General features: G+C 35.3%; 3 protein-coding genes across 3 annotated transcripts; all 3 read left to right on the top strand.

The window, feature by feature from the left end:
- Window positions 1-1,588: 1,588 nt before the first annotated feature.
- Window positions 1,589-7,426, top strand: LOC121392717 (serine/threonine-protein phosphatase 6 regulatory ankyrin repeat subunit A-like). The gene is given in 11 exon segments (XM_041523818.1): window positions 1,589-1,763; window positions 2,093-2,201; window positions 2,300-2,505; window positions 2,508-2,584; window positions 2,669-2,975; window positions 3,064-3,178; window positions 3,845-4,700; window positions 4,703-4,841; window positions 5,325-5,738; window positions 5,788-6,558; window positions 6,708-7,426. Coding segments are annotated over 11 exon segments (3,888 nt in total).
- Window positions 7,427-8,413: 987 nt separating this feature from the next.
- Window positions 8,414-9,997, top strand: LOC121392716 (ankyrin repeat domain-containing protein 29-like). Its single transcript, XM_041523817.1, has one exon. The coding sequence runs from the start codon at window positions 8,414-8,416 to the stop codon at window positions 9,995-9,997; it is 1,584 nt and encodes a 527-aa protein (XP_041379751.1).
- A 634-nt stretch (window positions 9,998-10,631) lies between these two features.
- Window positions 10,632-15,809, top strand: LOC121392715 (ankyrin-1-like). The gene is made up of 3 exons (XM_041523816.1): window positions 10,632-12,494; window positions 12,594-12,753; window positions 15,754-15,809. The coding sequence occupies exons 1-3, from the start codon at window positions 10,632-10,634 to the stop codon at window positions 15,807-15,809; spliced, it is 2,079 nt and encodes a 692-aa protein (XP_041379750.1).
- The last annotated feature ends 6,397 nt before the right edge of the window (window positions 15,810-22,206 follow it).

The following is a 22,206-nucleotide window of genomic DNA, read 5'->3' as shown; positions in this document are numbered from 1 at the left end:
TTCTTAAGTTATTAAGAGTCTCCAAAATGAATGTTACTATTTATAGCATACTAAATATAGAAATATACACAGGACAGAATGTGAACAATACAAGAAATACAATATAAGTGTTCAATTGTTACTTAGTAGTCTGACTCTACAATGGACTAAGGGACTAGTTTGTCTTTCCAGCAGCATGTAAATGCTTTGGATGCATCTACATGTTTTTCGGCTTTTGACTAGCTGTGCTTGTCTTTATGGTACTACTAGGAAGACAATCTCAGCGTGAACACAACTTTTCCCAGTGTAGTGTTGCTAGTTTTCACAATAACTTGATGTTGTTATCCTATAGATTCCTTTTCACTAATCATTTTCTTTGCATTCTCAAGAGAGGTTGGCATCCAGCTAGATAGAGCCCTATCTCTGATCCCCATATTAACTTGTATCACATTTTTTCACTCTGCATCTCACCATAGCTACAGTCACAGTTCTCAACTAGTTCGTATAGCTTCATGATGTGTTGCTCTGCTCTTTGTAGTAAAGAATCTCTAAAATGAATGTTACTATTTATAGCATACTAAATATAGAATATACACAGGACAGAATATGAACAATACAAGAAACACAATAGTAAATGTTCAATGGTTACTTAGCAGTTTGACTCCACAATGTCATATAAAGAGTCCTTAGAGTCATCAGCTATATCGCCACGCCTTCACATATCTACATAGCACTTTCTCTATAACTATGCATCTACTATGTAGGAATTTTCATGCTACAATTACTACTTGATGTTTTAGATATTTGTACTGCCATCCCTACATTTATATTTTTTCAAAACTATTATGTACTTGTCTAATTGTTACATTGTACAGTTCACAATGTCTCATAATCTTTGGCCACCTACTCTCGATCTTCTTTGTGACAAACTGGAAGAAGTAAATGAATTGGATGAACTGGCTATAAGCCTTAACGTCTTGGATATTCAAGAAATCAGGGAACAATACCTAGGAGTTAATGTTTCGCAATGCAAAAATATTGTTTACAAAGATGGCTTGATCAAAGAGACACTGTACATTCATGGCGTACAGTAGCTAATGCAGTAAAAAAAACCAATCCAGTAGTTGCTGAGCATATCAGAAACAAATATGCTACTATATTAGATGATGTACTATCAAAGCCACAGCATGAAGAACATAGCATTGTAAATGATGATCAACGTTTCACTATCAAGTCTGTCATTGAAGAGCAACAGCCAAGTTTGAGTAAAGTGCCTCTTCAAAGAGACATAGCAGAAGAAATTACTCATTTTGAACACAGATTTGCCATATTAGTCTCAAAAACACGGGATTCTTTAATAGAAAGACCAAACAAACTTTTACCATTTTATCGATACTTGAAACAACAAAAGCTTTGTGACCAAATGTCAATACCAAATGAAAGTGATATCACATATGACACATTATTTGATAAACTACAGACCAAATGGCATTACCTTAAACATCAACTTCTTCAAAAAATAGTTGAGATGTTTCTTTTTGACACTGACTTGCCAGATGAAGTGCAGAATTACCAAAGTGACTTAACGACTTTTAAAAAGTCAACAAAAATGAAAGATTTTGCTGTTATCAAATCAAAAGATAATGCATCAGAAAAAGTGAAAAGTAAAACTAAAAGTACAAAAATGTGGCTAGAGGTAACAATACAGCAGTTTGAGTTTCTGGTGAAGGTCCTCTTTCAAGATTTTGAAGATCTACTTACTGACATGATTGTCAAAAAAAGCAGTATGTGTGTTGCCTGGAGTGTTTCAAAAGAAATAGCTAGCCTGATTACAGAAATCACATTTAATCATGAAGACTTGATATTTGTTGGAGTAATTTCACTAACTGTAGGGTCCAAGATGTTTTTAAATCACAATTCAACTCAAGAAATTGTGACAGTTGATACAGCTCGTTGAGGGTTGTTCAATCTGGTGCTCCTCTTCCTACTATAGCACCTCTTAAAGTAGGGGGTGATCCTAATGTATTACCACAGTCTGGTATGACATTGATATCCAAAGCAAAAGTGATGATTCTATTTTACACATAGCTAGTCGATATGGTTTATACATCAGTTGTCTCTATTTTACTTAACAAAGGGGCAGATCCTAATCTAGCTATGAACAATGGCACAACGCCTCTTGTGATAGCCAGTCTAAATGGACACAATGATATCATCCAACTACTATTAGAGAGAAATGTTCCAATAAACACCCAGAATGAAAATGGATCAACTGCTTTTTTTGGTGCCAGCCAAAATGGTCATTTATTGGTGATATCTACCTACTTAGTAATGGAGCAGATCCTAACCTAGCTATGAATGATGGCACAACACCTCTTATGATAGCCAGTGTAAATGGCCATAATGATGTTGTCAAGCTATTACTGGAGAGAAATGTTCCAATAAACACACAGAACAAGAAAGGAGTGACAGCATTTTATCTTGCCTGCATGAATGGTCACTTATCAGTCATCTCTACCTTACTTAGTATGGAGCAGATCCCAGCGTAGCGATAAATGATGGCACAACACCTCTTATGATAGCCAGTCAAAAAGGCCAATGTCATGTCATCCAAATATTACTAAAGAGAAATGCTCTATTAAACAACCAGAACAAAAATGGTTCAACTGCATTATTTTGTGCCAGTCAGAATGGTAATTTATCAGTCATCTCTATCTTACTCAGTAATGGGGCAGATCCTAACCTAGCTATGAATGATGACACAACACCTCTTATGATAGCCAGTCTAAATGGCCATGGTGATGTCGTTCAACTATTGTTAGAGAAAAGTGTTCCGATAAACACCCAGAACAAAAATGGATCAACTGCTTTTTTTGGTGCCAGCCAGAATGGTCACCTATCAGTAATATCTACTTTACTAACTAACGGAGCAGATCCTAACTTAGCTATGAATGATGGCACAACGCCTTTTATGATAGCCAGTCAAAATAGCCATAGTAATGTCATCCAACTATTACTAGAGAGAAGGGTTCCAATAAACATCCAGAACAAAAACGGTTCAACTGCTTTATTTGTGCCACCCAGAATGTCACTTATCAATGATATCTATCTTACTTAGTAATGGAGCAGATGGTGACCTAGCTCTGAATGATGGTACAACACCTCTTATGATAGCCAGTGATCAAGGCTATAGTGATATGTTAAACTTTTACTTGACTGGAATATTTTAATAAATACCCAAAACAGCATGGAGCAACAGCAATTGGTTTTGCCTCCCAAAAAGGTTACTTGTCTCTTGTTTTTACATTACTCAACAATGGTGCTGACCCAAATCTCGCTATGAAGAATGGATCAACACCTCTAATGGCAGCCAGTGGAAAGGTCATAATGATGTTGTTCAACTATTACTAGAGAGAAATGTTCCAGTAAATATTCATGATGGAAATGGAAGAACAGCATTTTATTGCGCCAGCCAAAATGGTCACTCATCAGTCATCTCTACCTTACTTAGTAATGGGGCAGATCCTAACCTAGCTATAAATGATGGCACAACACCTCTTATGATAGCCAGTGTAAATGGCCATAATGATGTTGTCAAGCTATTACTGGAGAGAAATGTTCCAATAAACACACAGAACAAGAAAGGAGTGACAGCATTTTATCTTGCCTGCATGAATGGTCACTTACCAGTCATCTCTACCTTACTTAGTACTGGGGCAGATCCTACCTAGCTAGAATGATGGCTCTACACCTCTTATGATAGCCAGTCTAAATGGTCATAGTGATGTTGTTCAACTATTACTAGAGAAAAGTGTTTTAATAAATGCCCAGAATGAAAATGGATCAACTGCTTTTTTGGTGCCAGCCAAAATGGTCATTTATTGGTGATATCTATCTTACTTAGTAAGGGAGCAGATCCTAACCTTGCTATGAATGATGGCACAAAACCTCTTATGATAGCCAGTGTAAATGGCCATAGTGAGGCCGTCCTACTGTTACTAAAGAGTAATGTTCCAATAAACACCCAGAACAAGAAAGGAGTTACAGCATTTTATCTTGCCTGCACGAATGGTCACTTGTCAGTCATCTCTACCTTACTCAGTAATGGGGCAGATCCTAACCTAGCTATAAATGATGGCACAACACCTCTTATGATAGCCAGTGTAAATGGCCATAATGATGTTGTCAAGCTATTACTGGAGAGAAATGTTCCAATAAACACACAGAACAAGAAAGGAGTGACAGCATTTTATCTTGCCTGCATGAATGGTCACTTACCAGTCATCTCTACCTTACTTAGTACTGGGGCAGATCCTAACCTAGCTAAGAATGATGGCTCTACACCTCTTATGATAGCCAGTCTAAATGGTCATAGTGATGTTGTTCAACTATTACTAGAGAAAAGTGTTTTAATAAATGCCCAGAATGAAAATGGATCAACTGCTTTTTTTGGTGCCAGCCAAAATGGTCATTTATTGGTGATATCTATCTTACTTAGTAAGGGAGCAGATCCTAACCTTGCTATGAATGATGGCACAAAACCTCTTATGATAGCCAGTGTAAATGGCCATAGTGAGGCCGTCCTACTGTTACTAAAGAGTAATGTTCCAATAAACACCCAGAACAAGAAAGGAGTTACAGCATTTTATCTTGCCTGCACGAATGGTCACTTGTCAGTCATCTCTACCTTACTCAGTAATGGAGCAGATCCCAACATAGCTATAATGATGGCACAACACCTCTTATGATAGCTAGTCAAAAAGGCCAATGTCATGTCATCCAAATATTACTAAAGAGAAATGCTGTGATAAACAACCAGAACAAAAATGGCTTAACTGCATTATTTTGTGCCAGTCAGAATGGTAATTTATCAGTAATCTCTACCTTACTTAGTAATGGGCAGATCCTAACCTAGCTATAAATGATGGCACAACACCTCTTATGATAGCCAGTATAAATGGCCATGATGATGTCGTCAAATTATTACTAGAGAGAAATGTTCCAACAAACACACAGAACAAGAAAGGAGCTACAGCATTTTATCTTGCTTGCATGACTAGTCACTTATCAGTCATCTCTATTTTACTGAGTAATGGGGCAGATCCTAACTTAGCAAAGAATGATGGCACAACGCCTTTTATGATAGCCAGTCAAAATAGCCATAGTAATGTCATCCAACTATTACTAGAGAGAAGGGTTCCAATAAACATCCAGAACAAAAACGGTTCAACTGCTTTATTTTTGTGCCACCCAGAATGGTCACTTATCAATGATATCTATCTTACTTAGTAATGGAGCAGATGGTAACCTAGCTTTGAATGATGGTACAACACCTCTTATGATAGCCAGTGATCAAGGCTATAGTGATATTGTTCAACTTTTACTTGACTGGAATATTTTAATAAACACCCAGAACAGCAATGGAGCAACAGCAATTGGTTTTGCCTCCCAAAAAGGTCACTTGTCTCTTGTTTTTACATTACTCAACAATGGTGCTGACCCAAATCTTGCTATGAAGAATGGGTCAACACCTCTAATGGCAGCCAGTGGAAAAGGTCATAATAATGTTGTTCAATTATTAGTAGAAAGAAATGTTCCAGTAAATATTCATGATGGAAATGGAAAGACAGCATTTTATTGTGCCAGCCAAAATGGTCACTCGTCAGTCATCTCTACCTTACTTAGTAATGGGGCAGATCCTAACCTAGCTATAAATGATGGCACAACACCTCTTATGATAGCCAGTGTAAATGGCCATGGTGAGGTCGTCAAACTATTACTAAAGAAAAATGTTCCAATAAACACCAGAACAAGAAAGGAGTGACAGCATTTACCTTGCCTGCATGAATGGTCACTCACCAGTCATCTCTACCTTACTTAGTAATGGGGCGGATCCTAACCTAGCTATGAATGATGGCACAACACCTCTTATGATAGCCAGTGTAAATGACCATAATGATGTTGTCAAGCTATTACTAGAGAGCAATGTTCCAACAAATATCCAGAACAAGAAAGGAGTGACAGCATTTTATCTTGCCTGCATGAATGGTCGTTTGTCAGTCATCTCTACCTTACTTAGTAAAGGGACAGATCCTAACCTAGCTAAGAATAATGGCACTACACCTCTTATGATAGCCAGTCTAAATGGCCATAGTGATGTTGTTCAACTATTACTAGAGAAAAGTGTTTTGATAAATGCCCAGACTGAAAATGGATCAACTGCTTTTTTTGGAGCCAGCCAAAATGGTCACTTATCAGTGATAACTACTTTACTAAGTAATGGAGCAGATCCTAACCTAGCTATGAATGATAGCACAACACCTCTTATGATAGCCAGTGTGAATGGCCATAATGATGTTGTCAAAGTATTACTAAAGAACAATGTTCCAATAAACACCCAGAACAATAAAGGAGTTACAGCATTTTATCTTGCCTGCACAAATGGTCGCTTGTCAGTCATCTCTACCTTACTTAGTAATGAGGCAGATCCTAGCCTAGCTAAGAATGATGGCACTACACCTCTTATGATAGCCAGTAAAAATGGTCATGGTGATGTTGTTCAGCTATTACTAGAGAAAAGTTTTTGATAAATGTCCAGAATAAAAATGGATCAACTGCTTTTTTTGGTGCCAGCCAAAATGGTCATTTATTGGTGATATCTATCTTACTTTGTAAGGAAGCAGATCCTAACCTAGCTATGAATAATGGCACAACACCTCTTATGATAGCCAGTGTAAATGGCCATAATGATGTCGTCAAACTATTACTAAAGAAAAATGTTCCAATAAACACCCCGAACAAGAGAGGAGTGACAGCATTTTATCTTGCCTGCATGAATAGTCACTTATCAGTCATCTCTACCTTACTTAGTAATGGAGCAGATCCTAACCTAGCTAAGAATGATGGCACAACACCTCTTATGATAGCCAGTCAAAAAGGCAAATGTGATGTTGTTCAGCTATTACTAGAGAAATGTGTTTTGATAGACATCCAGAGTGAAAATGGATCAACTGCTTTATTTTGTGCCAGCCAGAATGGTCACTTATCAGTGATGTCTATCTTACTTAGTAATGGTGCAGATCCTAACCTAGCTTTGAATGATGGTACAACACCTCTTATGATAGCTAGCGTAAATGGCCATAGTGATGTCGTTCAACTGTTACTAAAGAGTAATGTTCCAATAAACACCCAGAACAATAAAGGAGTTACAGCATTTTATCTTGCCTGCACAAATGGTCGCTTGTCAGTCATCTCTGCCTTACTTAGTAATGGGGCAGATCCTAACCTAGCTAAGAATGATGGCACTACACCTCTTATGTTAGCCAGTATAAATGGTCATGGTGATGTTGTTCAACTATTACTAGAGAAAGGTGTTTTGATAAATGTCCAAAATGAAAATGGATCAACTGCTTTTTTGGTGCTAGCCAAAACGGTCATTTATTGGTGATATCTATCTTACTTAGTAAGGGAGCAGATCCTAACCTAGCTATGAATGATGGCACAACACCTCTTATGATAGCCAGTGTAAATGGCCATAATGATGTCGTCAAACTATTACTAAAGAAAAATGTTCCAATAAACACCCCGAACAAGAGAGGAGTGACAGCATTTTATCTTGCCTGCATGAATAGTCACTTATCAGTCATCTCTACCTTACTTAGTAATGGAGCAGATCCTAACCTAGCTAAGAATGATGGCACAACACCTCTTATGATAGCCAGTGTAAATGGCCATAATGATGTCGTCAAACTATTACTAAAGAAAAATGTTCCAATAAACACCCCGAACAAGAGAGGAGTTACAGCATTTTATCTTGCCTGCATGAATAGTCACTTATCAGTCATCTCTACCTTACTTAGTAAAGAGACAGATCCTAACCTAGCTATGAATGATGGCACAACACCTCTTATGATAGCCAGTCAAAAAGGCAAATGTGAGGTTGTTCACCTATTACTAGAGAAATGTGTTTTGATAGACATCCAGAGTGAAAATGGATCAACTGCTTTATTTTGTGCCAGCCAGAATGGTCACCTATCAGTAATATCTACTTTACTAAGTAATGGAGCAGATCCTAACCTAGCTATGAATAATGGTACAACACCTGTTATGATAGCCAGTGTAAATGGCCATAATGATGTCGTCAAACTATTACTAAAGAAAAATGTTCCAATAAACACCCCGAACAAGAGAGGAGTGACAGCATTTTATCTTGCCTGCATGAATAGTCACTTATCAGTCATCTCTACCTTACTTAGTAATGGAGCAGATCCTAACCTAGCTAAGAATGATGGCACAACACCTCTTATGATAGCCAGTCAAAAGGCAAATGTGATGTTGTTCAGCTATTACTAGAGAAATGTGTTTTGATAGACATCCAGAGTGAAAATGGATCAACTGCTTTATTTGTGCCAGCCAGAATGGTCACTTATCAGTGATGTCTATCTTACTTAGTAATGGTGCAGATGCTAACCTAGCTTTGAATGATGGTACAACACCTCTTATGATAGCTAGTGTAAATGGCCATAGTGATGTCGTTCAACTGTTACTAAAGAGTAATGTTCCAATAAACACCCAGAACAATAAAGGAGTTACAGCATTTTATCTTGCCTGCACAAATGGTCGCTTGTCAGTCATCTCTGCCTTACTTAGTAATGGGGCAGATCCTAACCTAGCTAAGAATGATGGCACTACACCTCTTATGATAGCCAGTATAAATGGTCATGGTGATGTTGTTCAACTATTACTAGAGAAAGGTGTTTTGATAAATGTCCAAAATGAAAATGGATCAACTGCTTTTTTTGGTTCTAGCCAAAATGGTCATTTATTGGTCATATCTATCTTACTTAGTAAGGGAGCAGATCCTAACCTAGCTAAGAATGATGGCACAACACCTCTTATGATAGCCAGTCAAAAAGGCAAATGTGAGGTTGTTCAGCTATTACTAGAGAAATGTGTTTTGATAGACATCCAGAGTGAAAATGGATCAACTGCTTTATTTTGTGCCAGCCAGAATGGTCACCTATCAGTAATATCTACTTTACTAAGTAATGGAGCAGATCCTAACCTAGCTATGAATAATGGTACAACACCTGTTATGATAGCCAGTGTAAATGGCCATAATGATGTCGTCAAACTATTACTAAAGAAAAATGTTCCAATAAACACCCCGAACAAGAGAGGAGTGACAGCATTTTATCTTGCCTGCATGAATGGTCGTTTGTCAGTCATCTCTACCTTACTTAGTAAAGGGACAGATCCTAACCTAGCTAAGAATAATGGCACTACACCTCTTATGATAGCCAGTCTAAATGGCCATAGTGATGTTGTCAAGCTATTACTAGAGAGCAATGTTCCAACAAATATCCAGAACAAGAAAGGAGTGACAGCATTTTATCTTGCCTGCATGAATGGTCGTTTGTCAGTCATCTCTACCTTACTTAGTAAAGGGACAGATCCTAACCTAGCTAAGAATAATGGCACTACACCTCTTATGATAGCCAGTCTAAATGGCCATAGTGATGTTGTTCAACTATTACTAGAGAAAAGTGTTTTGATAAATGCCCAGACTGAAAATGGATCAACTGCTTTTTTTGGAGCCAGCCAAAATGGTCACTTATCAGTGATAACTGCTTTACTAAGTAATGGAGCAGATCCTAACCTAGCTATGAATGATAGCACAACACCTCTTATGATAGCCAGTGTGAATGGCCATAATGATGTTGTCAAAGTATTACTAAAGAACAATGTTCCAATAAACACCCAGAACAATAAAGGAGTTACAGCATTTTATCTTGCCTGCACAAATGGTCGCTTGTCAGTCATCTCTACCTTACTTAGTAATGAGGCAGATCCTAGCCTAGCTAAGAATGATGGCACTACACCTCTTATGATAGCCAGTAAAAATGGTCATGGTGATGTTGTTCAGCTATTACTAGAGAAAAGTTTTTTGATAAATGTCCAGAATGAAAATGGATCAACTGCTTTTTTGGTGCCAGCCAAAATGGTCATTTATTGGTGATATCTATCTTACTTTGTAAGGAAGCAGATCCTAACCTAGCTATGAATAATGGCACAACACCTCTTATGATAGCCAGTGTAAATGGCCATAATGATGTCGTCAAACTATTACTAAAGAAAAATGTTCCAATAAACACCCCGAACAAGAGAGGAGTGACAGCATTTTATCTTGCCTGCATGAATAGTCACTTATCAGTCATCTCTACCTTACTTAGTAATGGAGCAGATCCTAACCTAGCTAAGAATGATGGCACAACACCTCTTATGATAGCCAGTGCAAATGCCCATGATGATGTCGTCAAATTATTACTAGAGAGAAATGTTCCAATAAACACCCAGAACAAGAAAGGAGTTACAGCATTTTACCTTGCCTGCATGAATAGTCACTTATCAGTCATCTCTACCTTACTTAGTAAAGAGACAGATCCTAACCTAGCTATGAATGATGGCACAACACCTCTTATGATAGCCAGTCAAAAAGGCAAATGTGAGGTTGTTCAGCTATTACTAGAGAAATGTGTTTTGATAGACATCCAGAGTGAAATGGATCAACTGCTTTATTTTGTGCCAGCCAGAATGGTCACCTATCAGTAATATCTACTTTACTAAGTAATGGTGCAGATGCTAACCTAGCTATGAATGATGGCACAACAACTCTTATGATAGCTAGCGTAAATGGCCATAGTGATGTCGTTCAACTGTTACTAAAGAGCAATGTTCCAATAAACACCCAGAACAATAAAGGAGTTACAGCATTTTATCTTGCCTGCACGAATGGTTGCTTGTCAGTCATCTCTACCTTACTTAGTAATGGGGCAGATCCTAACCTAGCTAAGAATGATGGCACAACACCTCTTATGATAGCCAGTGCAAATGCCCATGATGATGTCGTCAAATTATTACTAGAGAGAAATGTTCCAATAAACACCCAGAACAAGAAAGGAGTTACAGCATTTTACCTTGCCTGCATGAATAGTCACTTATCAGTCATCTCTACCTTACTTAGTAAAGAGACAGATCCTAACCTAGCTATGAATGATGGCACAACACCTCTTATGATAGCCAGTCAAAAAGGCAAATGTGAGGTTGTTCACCTATTACTAGAGAAATGTGTTTTGATAGACATCCAGAGTGAAAATGGATCAACTGCTTTATTTTGTGCCAGCCAGAATGGTCACCTATCAGTGATGTCTACTTTACTAAGTAATGGAGCAGATCCTAACCTAGCTATGAATAATGGTACAACAACTCTTATGATAGCTAGTGTAAATGGCCATAGTGATGTCGTTCAACTGTTACTAAAGAGCAATGTTCCAATAAACACCCAGAACAATAAAGGAGTTACAGCATTTTATCTTGCCTGCACGAATGGTTGCTTGTCAGTCATCTCTACCTTACTCAGTAATGGGGCAGATCCTAACCTAGCTAAGAATGATGGCACAACACCTCTTATGATAGCCAGTGCAAATGCCCATGATGATGTCGTCAAATTATTACTAGAGAGAAATGTTCCAATAAACACACAGAACAAGAAAGGAGTTACGGCATTTTATTTTGCTTGCATGACTAGTCACTTATCAGTCATCTCTATCTTACTGAGTAATGGGGCAGATCCTAACTTAGCAAAGAATGATGGCACAACGCCTTTTATGATAGCCAGTCAAAATAGCCATAGTAATGTCATCCAACTATTACTAGAGATAAGTGTTCCAATAAACATCCAGAACAAAAACGGTTCAACTGCTTTATTTTGTGCCACCCAGAATGGTCACTTATCAATGATATCTATCTTACTTAGTAATGGAGCAGATGGTGACCTAGCTCTGAATGATGGTACAACACCTCTTATGATAGCCAGTGATCAAGGCTATAGTGATATTGTTCAACTTTTACTTGACTGGAATATTTTAATAAATATCCAGAACAGCAATGGAGCAACAGCAATTGGTTTTGCCTCCCAAAAAGGCCACTTGTCTCTTGTTTTTACATTACTCAACAATGGTGCTGACCCAAATCTTGCTATGAAGAATGGAGCAACACCTCTAATGGCAGCCAGTGGAAAAGGTCATAATGATGTTGTTCAACTATTACTAGAGAGAAATGTTCCAGTAAATATTCATGATGGAAACGGAAGAACAGCATTTTATTGTGCAAGCCAAAAAGGTCACTCATCAGTCATCTCTACCTTACTTAGTAATGGGGCAGATCCTAACCTAGCTATAAATGATGGCACAACACCTCTTATGATAGCCAGTGTAAATGGCCATAATGATGTCGTCAAACTATTACTAGAGAACAATGTTCCAATAAACACCCAGAACAAGAAAGGAGTGACAGCCTTTTATCTTGCCTGCATGAATGGTCACTTACCAGTCATCTCTACCTTACTTAGTAATGGGGCGGATCCTAACCTAGCTAAGAATGATGGCACTACACCTCTTATGATAGCCAGTCTAAATGGTCATAGTGATGTTGTTCAACTATTACTAGAGAGGAAAGTTCAAATAAATAGTCAAAGAAAGGACAGAGCAACAGCAATTTGGTTTGCATCAATGAAAGGTCACTTGTTGGTTGTCTTTAACTTACTTAGCAAAGAGGCTGATCCTAATCTAACTATGAACAATGGAGCAACACCTCTTATGATAGCCAGTCAAAATGGCCATACTGATGTAGCTCAAGTATTACTAGAGAGAAATGTTCCAATAAACATCCAGACAAAAATTGGAGCAACAGCGTTTTATTTTGCCTGCAAGAATGGTCACTTATCAGTCATTTCTACCTTACTTAACAATGGGGCAGATCCTAACCTAGCTATGAACAATGGCTGGACACCTCTTATGATAGCTTGTGTCAAAGGATATGACAATATTGTCATATATTTATTGAAGATCCAAGTTAATATCAATTATCAAACTCCTATTGGTACTACAGCATTGCATCTTTCTAGTTATAATGGACGTGAGAATATTGTCAGACATTTGTTAGAATGTGGTGCTAATCCACTTCTAAAAGATATGGCTGGTCACACCCCTCTAGATATAGCTCACCAACATGATCATCATAACATTGTATCACTACTTCAAGAAGCAAAGGCTGGTTTTCATGATCATCAAGAATCATTGTCAGATTCTATGGAGTCAGTTTATACAACTGGTGGACTATTAACTGATCACTCTTTAGTAGCAGATTTCGATATTGGACAAATGTCTGATCTAGAAGATGATGATTTTTTCAGAAGAATGTACTGAAATTAACACAACAAGTGAGTCAATAATACATGCTAAGATACATACCATTACTATCTCCCTTGTGTTATGTTAGTAAAGTTGCATGAGTACCTAGTCTGTAGCCAGTATAACACAGAAGAGTTTCAATGATTGTTATGATATTCCTTTGAATAGAAGCCTCCTCTAAACAGAGGCTCAGTCTTCAATTGAGACCTGGACGAATTGAGCCAAACAGTCAAGTAGAGGTTTACTTGCCACACCAAACATGTGTCATGTATAATTTTCACATGTTCATATACAAGTTTTAAAATTTGAAGCTGTTGAATGTGTGCAAAAAAATTCAAGCAAGCTGCTACAAGAGAGTTTAGTGTGGATACAGTTAAATAATTAATGCTAGTCAAGAAATAAAGGCCTCCTTTGTTTAGAGGTTTGACCAAAGTATTGAAAGGCCCATGCCTCGTTTAAGTTAATATTCTATATTATTATTTATTATAACTCGTTTAAATGGGTCTTGATGTCCGCTTTATGATATTAGATGATGTTATGAGTGTACAAAGTGATACAACTTATCAAAGAGCCAGCAAAGTAGTTCATGAGTTACATAGACAAATGAAAAGTCAGATTGAAATTTGTGATGTATTGTATGGAGAAGATGATATTATATTAAGAGACATAGCTGTAGAAATGAAAAGAGATATACATTAGTGATAATTGTTGCTTTGTGTATTACTAATAATTATTTTGATGCCAATACCGGTATCTAGTTGTTGTTTATTCTATTTTTTGTTATGATGTGTGATTAATTTTATTAACTGAAAATCAAGTTTACTTGATCTACAAGACAAGGTACAAGTCTCTACTGACTTCAGCGATAAGAAATTTTTGCTTGTAAAGTAGCTGATCAATACAGGCGATTTGACTTCCCTGGAAGTAGCAGCCGTAGCAGTAGTCTAGTTCATAATTATGCATATTTAATAATTAGGTCTAATGATCTATGAATTATATTTTATGTCCTATATCTCTTTATGTAGTCTGCACTTAAAGGTCAATTGAAAGATTATACTAAATCACTCAAGGAGCTCGTAATGCAGATCCTGGATGCTGATATAATTATATATATAATATGTTTTGTGTATTACAGATAATTACTTTAATGCCAATATCTTTATTCTATTTTTTGTTATGATGTGTGATTTCAGAGAATAAATCAAATCTTGTAAATTATCATTGAATATTAATAATGATGGATCTCAATTCATTTATGATCAGGTTCCTGTAAACACTAGTATTATAGCTATAGTTTTTATTGCATACAAAGATATTATCATTATCATCAAAAGGATTGAGATTGAAGCGCAAAGTTGTATCTAACCTAGTGAACCAAAAAATATCGTCAAATCATATACTACTAGTATAATTTGTTAAACTACTTAAGCAGTGAACTAAAAATAATGTGCAAAAAGCAGTACACAATAAACTGTATCTTAATTACTGCAGACATCTCCAGTAAATAATTTTGAATACACAATTTCATGTTTAAATAGAATAACTTATAATAAGTAATTTTAATTTCTATAAATTATAAGATGTTGAAATTAGCACAGTATAGGTCTAGTTAAGTCACAACAACACAAAACAATAATTAACCAATTAAAATAAATTATGTGAACTTTTCAAGATACAAAGCATGAATGGTTTTCATACTCTACTTGTGTGAGTGTGTATTCATCGTTGTCAGAATGAGTCATTCCTGTAATTCTTGATGTATTTGATGAATTATCATTTAGACTTTCTCCAACATTAATCTCAGCAATGGTAGGAGATGCTTCGTTCTCTTTATCTGAGTTATGTGTCTTGAGAAAATCATCTAAATAGTCATCACTGCTTAAAAGAGCTTCTACAATCTGTTCACTTGTTAACATTTCTGTTGGCTTCTCTTCATGAGACAGAGTATCTTCATTTTGATGAGAAAGGGATGAAGAATCAGAAGAGGTACATCTGTTAGTGTTATTGAGGCCAAGAAAAAATGAATTAGGAGTGGACATTATGACCTTGCGTAATTTTAGAACTTCAAAAAATTGCAATATAGTTAGCACACCAGATCTCATAAAGGTCCCTTGTAATATGCTTATTGATGATTGCATTATGTCATCACAATCATCTTCATCAAATAGATTTACTGATGCTCTTGCATATGTGACAGCATTCAATGGCTGAAGATCTTGACTGACAAAATACTCATAGTGACACTGATAGTTTGAGGTCCGAATATAATAGTTCATATAGTATCCTCCAAGTGGAAAATCCTCAGAACCATCACCTTCACAGAGGGATAAGCTCGTTATAAAACATCCATCATCTAGTTTCCCATTAGAATACAAACGAACAAACTCCTTATGGCCGTCAGGGACTTTTAATTCATTACTCGATTGATCTTCAGGTGCAAATATTAGGCTTTGTGGTTCAGGGATTACATTGTAGATTTTGTGGCATTTCTCAGAACAAAATTTCAATTTTTTATCACTTATAGCCATCATTGAGGGTCCAAGGATGGCTCGGTCAAGACAGACCTCACATAGATCCTGACAATACCAACAACTATTGCGGCATTTCATGTCAAGAAAGTCAGGACCCCTAAATTAAGAGAAATGAAAGAAATGACAGCATCAAAATCTCTTAAACTCTTTATATATGCTATCAATTAAATGTGCTGAAGTTATTATACCATACCATATAAGGTTACATATGGGGAATCACTGTTCACTATTATATAGGTATCCATCCACCAGTAACTCTATGCTATGAACTAATTCATCTCACTATATAGATAATGTACCTTTTTACTGTTCATCCAATATAGTAGAGATTGATAGTTACGATATCCTTTAACTTTTAGTATCAGAGATACTATTTCACTACTTTTCTTTATTAAATCAGTTGTTGCATCATCACCAAGAAACCGTTTTGAGTAAGGATCTGGTAAGTATTCGACAAATTCAAATGATTGTGTAGAAAAGAAAAAAAGCTGTGTTTTCTTGTAGACCAGGCTCGTACTGATGGAAAATTAAATACGGAGACTCAACATTATATGGTGGTTTATCACCAACAACTATAAAAGCTGTGCCTCCTTTACCTGAACCACCTTCCAATGGGAAATCAAGATGAAGCAGGATCTTGTGAGAGTCTGGAAGTGTAACAGTTCCTGATGCATTCTTTGCAGTTGGATGTGACACTAAAAACTCATTTGGTACATATTTTATGACTTTAGGATGGTCTGAGAACAATGATCCTTTCCCCATGCCTTCACTTTGCTTGGTAATATCAAGAATATCCAGCATGTATGATACTGGAGGGACAGACAAGAGGTCATCTAGTGGCTGTAATGCAATGGCCCTCTTTGGTTGTTCCATAACTTCTTTTTCTGTAATCATAGCTTCCACTAAAAGTGTTTCCCAAAGCTCATCAGGTATCTTCAGTCGTCTTTCATTATCAGGTGGTATTTTGTAAACAGCACCATTTTTCTGGATAGTGAGAGTGGGATCAGTAGACCAATTTGCTTTAGGCAGTTGTACGGTAGTCAAAATCATACCTATTTGAAATGTATAGGCAAGAGCATCCACATAAAGCTGATGAGATCTATACATGTATTTCTTATGGGTAAAGAAAAAATGAAAAGGATAATGAATACAAACATTGATGAGGGAAGATTGGATTTCCGACGGATCACCTTTGGTTGGGGCAATAAAAAATTGATATGTCAGGACAGTCATCTGACTTTGGGCGTAATAAAACATTTCTACATTGTAGTAACAGAGAATGTACTTCATCTTGATTAAGATATTCAACTCTTTCTCCAGAATATTGAAGAGTCATCCCACGAAATATCAACCCAACACAGAACTGATACAGCCACTCTTGATATTCAATGCATTGTTCTTCAGTAATACTTTGTGGCCTTTCTACATCGTAAAATTTACGGAAGAAACATGGCAAAAACTTGGTCTCTGCTTTACTTAAAATTAGTTCACAGTCATGACAGAGTACACGAACTGTAATTTCCCCAGATGACTTGAGAGAGCCAGTGAACATTTTTTGCCAAGGCCAACTGACAAAGTATGCCTTTCCACTGTCAGGTACACCAGCAGCTTTTGCAAAATCATCCAATACAGCTCTAGGACAAATATGACTCTTAGCAAGCTTCCCTTTTTTGTAGCATAAAAGGCACCTTGGGAGTTTACCACTCATATTACGAGATTCTGATAGAAAGATCATCATTGATGTATCCAGCATTTGACTACCTTCCTCGTCAATGATATTTGCATCAAAGGCAGAACCCAAAAGTTGAATAACATCTTTTATTTTCTTTGTAGCAGGAAAATCTAGCATTGCTGTAAGCTCGACTAGTAGTGGAAATACCCTTGAGAAATTCCAGATCTTGCATGAAAATATGGTAGAGTGATTTTCCTTGAAACATCGCGAGATGATCTTTCACTGGTGCATCTTTAGGCACCTTTTCACAAAACTGAATGCATTCTTCATAAAGATCATGTTTATACGCTTTTTCAGCATAAAGAAGGCAGTCATCAGTACCTGTGAAAAATGAACATAAGAATAATTTTTTAAAAGTAATCAAATATCAATAAATATATTATTAAAATTATATTAAATATATTAGAATTAAGATAAATTTTTGGTAATCTGAAGTCACTAAAAATATATTACTATCTAAGCTACTGTCCCAATGGATTTCTAATCATAACTGTAGTAGTGACATGAAACCAAAGCTATGATAAGTATACACCTCATCACAGATAACTGTGTATGATGTGGTAAAGTTGTGTACTGTCACACATTAAGTATATTTTGGATGTTTTCATTAGGTTTGTTAGATAAAACTTTAGTGTACACATTATTCTAAATTATGTGGTCCAAGTCATAAAAATTGATGTAAGATTACATAAATTTCAGAATTTTTTTATTGACTTTATTACATAAAGTGTTTGAGACAGTATCAAATTGAAACTGAAAACCTCAACTACTAATCAAATTGTGAATACAATACTTACCTTCAGGGATACAACCACTGAAAGCATAACACACACAATTGACAAGTGTGTTCAACTCCTCCTAATATCAGCACATTTTAACTGTTGAAATTTATCAACGATTGGAAGAGATTTGTTTGGGTCACTGAGACATGATGAGGCAAGTTTCCAAAGTAACAAAAGAAGAGCCTCTACGAAGTCAACATCAGTATTATTGTTAAGAAGATCCATCAAAATACTCAACCCATTTTGCTGAATAATAATGTCACAATTCGTCTGGATGCAGCAAAAGTATTTCAACATGACAGCCAATCCATCTTCAGAAATTAAATGCCAAAAACTCACTCTTTTCATCTTCACTAAGTTCACATTAGACAAGATCTTAACACAATTGTGACATCTTTTTTTCGAAAGCTGGAGATACTTTTCTGCTCGTGTCTTGTCAAGATATCTGTGTAGAACTGCGAGGGACATTTTTGCAAGTTTTCCAATGGAGAAGTTTTTGCTGGGTAAATAAGATATGAGGATATCAAAAGTAGAAACAATTCTTGAGTGGTGATGAAATTCACGATGTTCAATTAGTGTTAGTAAGGGCTAGCATTGAGAGATGTATCAGATCAGCTAAAATCTAAAAATTAAAATGCACAATGAAAAAAAGTATTGTATCTTAGTAGTCAACAGATCTGTATGACTTCAATTAAATGGCTTTAAACTTTGTAACTAATTTTTAATAAAGCATTTATGTCAACATACATTTACTCTCATATATATAACTTTGTTTTTACATACCTCTTGATGAGCTGTACTTGCAATAGGAAGATCAATGAGTTGTACTACTAGTTGTATATGTATACCTTCTTTAACAATAATGTTACGCATTTCTTGTGAGCAATTTGTCCATACAGTTACAAGGAAGACCCCAGTCAATTAAACACTTCAATTCATATCCATTACTAAGACCTGTCGATTGGAAAAATAAAGATAATATTCACAACTCACAGCTCTCCCAGTTAATTAGACACAGAATTTACTACAAATAAACTTACACTTATAAACTTTTGCCATAAAAGGAGTCAATGTAGTTATCAAATTTGGTTTTCACAGAGAATCTTGTTAGCATATTCTTCCATTAGTGACTTTTCCTGTAGTTCAACAAATGCATGTCGTATTTTTTTCCAAATTATCAATGACATTCTCTAAGAGATTTTTAGCAGCTTCAATGTCTTCTTTATTGTAGCCACTCTTTGTCAGGTCTATCAGTGACTCTATATTTATTAACATGAGATCCCACACCGAAAGTGTCCTTTCATCATCTGTTGTAACAAACGTTCGTTGGAACAGTCTCTACATCACGAGATAAGTCTTCCTCCGCCATAAACTCTGTAACCTCTATAGACTATATTTTGTTCACGTTTATATATAAAGTGGGAGGAGAAGACTACCCTCTCTTGTTATAAATAATAATTATTAATATTTAATACTATTTTATTTATTTTAGATAGAAGAGAGAGAAGGAAAAGCATTTTGTTACTGACAACCAGTTTTTTGATGTTGATGAGATATATAACCTTTGATGTAATTCTAGACATAGGAGAACAGATACTCAACAAATACTACTACAAATGGTCACATACTTTGTCAATGAGATTAGCAACAATACATTCTACTTCATCAGCATCAATATCATCTTCTACACAGATACAGTCCAAGTACATATAACGTAAATATGTGATTTACTTTGTTAAATTTTAAAGCATCCTCAAATGCTCTTAGTTCTAACTGATGACATTTAGACATTAACAGCCATCTATGTAGTGAAGGATAGAGTGTATAATGATATCAATGGTAAGACTTACACTTTTTTAAAGAGATTTCTCAAAGCACAGTTTTCAATTTCTCTAAAATAGGTATATTCCAGCTTTGATGAAAAATGCCTAAATGTATGAGCATAAAGGAAGACAAGACAGATGAGAGAACTATAATATTTTTATAGTTCCTCATAATTTTTACAACTATGTTATAACTATATAATATAAGGTGAATTAATTTACCTGATGTCTTTCCATAGATTGTGCAAACATTAGCAGATTACCAGAACTAATAATACATACTAATAAAACACAATATATATATTATATTGTTAACATACCACACTGCTTGTGCTACATCAGAGAATGGTAATAACTGATGTTTAATTAATAGTTCTTGTTTAGGTACTTGCCCCTATAATCAGAGATTACTAACAGTGTACTTAATTATATAGTAACTAACCAGTACATTTTAATGGGAATAAGATACATCAGTATTAATATAATAATAAAAGGTTTACATTGCTATATTATTTTTATTCTAAATAGTAATACAGTTATGTGTCATTAGTAGTAGTTGACCGACCTTTCTATTCTTATGAGAAGAAATATGACAATGAGTGAAAGCAAATCTAATAATTCAAGCAGCTAAAAAGAATTTAAAAATATTGAAAATCAATTTAATAATTTACCTGTTTTAAATTCACTATCAAACATTGCTTTTACGACCAAACAAATACCTACAATAATAACAAAACAATTATTGTTATTTTAATAACGTTTATTTGTACATACTTGTATGTTACTAGATGACTAATATAGAATTGATCCTTAATATCAGAGCTATCAATAGCTCTTATTAATGGTTTACAAAGTGGTAGTTTGTTTAACTATAATTATAATATAATAAAAGATACTATAGAAATAGTTAATTATTACCTTAAAATATATTTTAAAGAGTTGATTAACAATACCAAGTGTCCCCCATCTTTTAGTATTATCAAGTGAAGTACGACTGACAAAAAATTATGAATGAATATTAAGATCAATTCATCTATTAATCAATTCATACTTGTCTGAAACACAGATACGAAAACATCCCATAATTTGATCAGCAGTTCTCTCAAGTACTTCTCCCTCTTTTTTGGTTTTTACTCAAATCCCTTGTGGTAAAGATTCCACCTACAACAATGACTGTATATCTTTATTGGAAATCATTATTTTTACCTTATCCCTAACAATCTTAAATCTAAACCACTTGTAATAATACTGGTAGAGCCCGGTTTAGAATAGGGTAATGGGAGATCATCTATAATATAAACCATTACCAGTTTTCTTCTTTTTGAGCTTGGAACATTTAGAAAAAGCTCTTTAAGTAAATTAGTTAAGACTTTCATTTATTTCATTAATTAATCTATCAATAAATCTATCAATTATCCAACTAATTAATCCATCATTTATTCCACTAATTAAATCCATCAAGTAATCTATCAAGTTAATCCACTAATAATCCATCAATTAATCCACTAATTAATCCATCAATAAATCTATCATTAATCCACTAATTAATCCATCAATTAATCCACAAATTAATCCATCAATAATCTATCAATTAATCTATCCATCCCTTTATAATATTTAAGGATACTGTACCACTAACATCTGACAAGCAAATGCTTCTTCCAAGTTGTTAGCAGCAACAGCATGAGCACCACCTATCAAATAAAATCACTTATTATTAACTATACCACTGGGTCCTAGACCAGCTACTTACAAAACAAACAGTGGCTCATAATATGATATAAAATCTACTAACCTTAGATGAGCAACCAGTATTTCATCAAAAGGAGTATCCAGAAAATCACATATGATATCTGCATTGCCTTGCTAATAAAAGATCAAGTAAAAACCAAGAGATGACATACTACAATTCAAAATTTATAATACTGGTACTGGCATTTCTATTGTAAGTAATATGTAAACAAAAACCTTATTTCACATCATAACATATTATAATAAATTTGCTGTGTAAATGACCTCACTTGTAGTCTTGTATTCTGTACATGAGGATGTTCCATAGACACTAAAGTCTAAAGAGAAAACACTTATTATCACCAAAATAGGTATCAG

The sequence above is a fragment of the Gigantopelta aegis genome, unplaced genomic scaffold (genome assembly GCF_016097555.1).
Source record: "Gigantopelta aegis isolate Gae_Host unplaced genomic scaffold, Gae_host_genome ctg4346_pilon_pilon, whole genome shotgun sequence".
Classification (NCBI taxonomy): Eukaryota; Metazoa; Mollusca; class Gastropoda; order Neomphalida; family Peltospiridae; genus Gigantopelta; species Gigantopelta aegis.
This window is presented reverse-complemented; position numbering and strand designations above follow the sequence as displayed.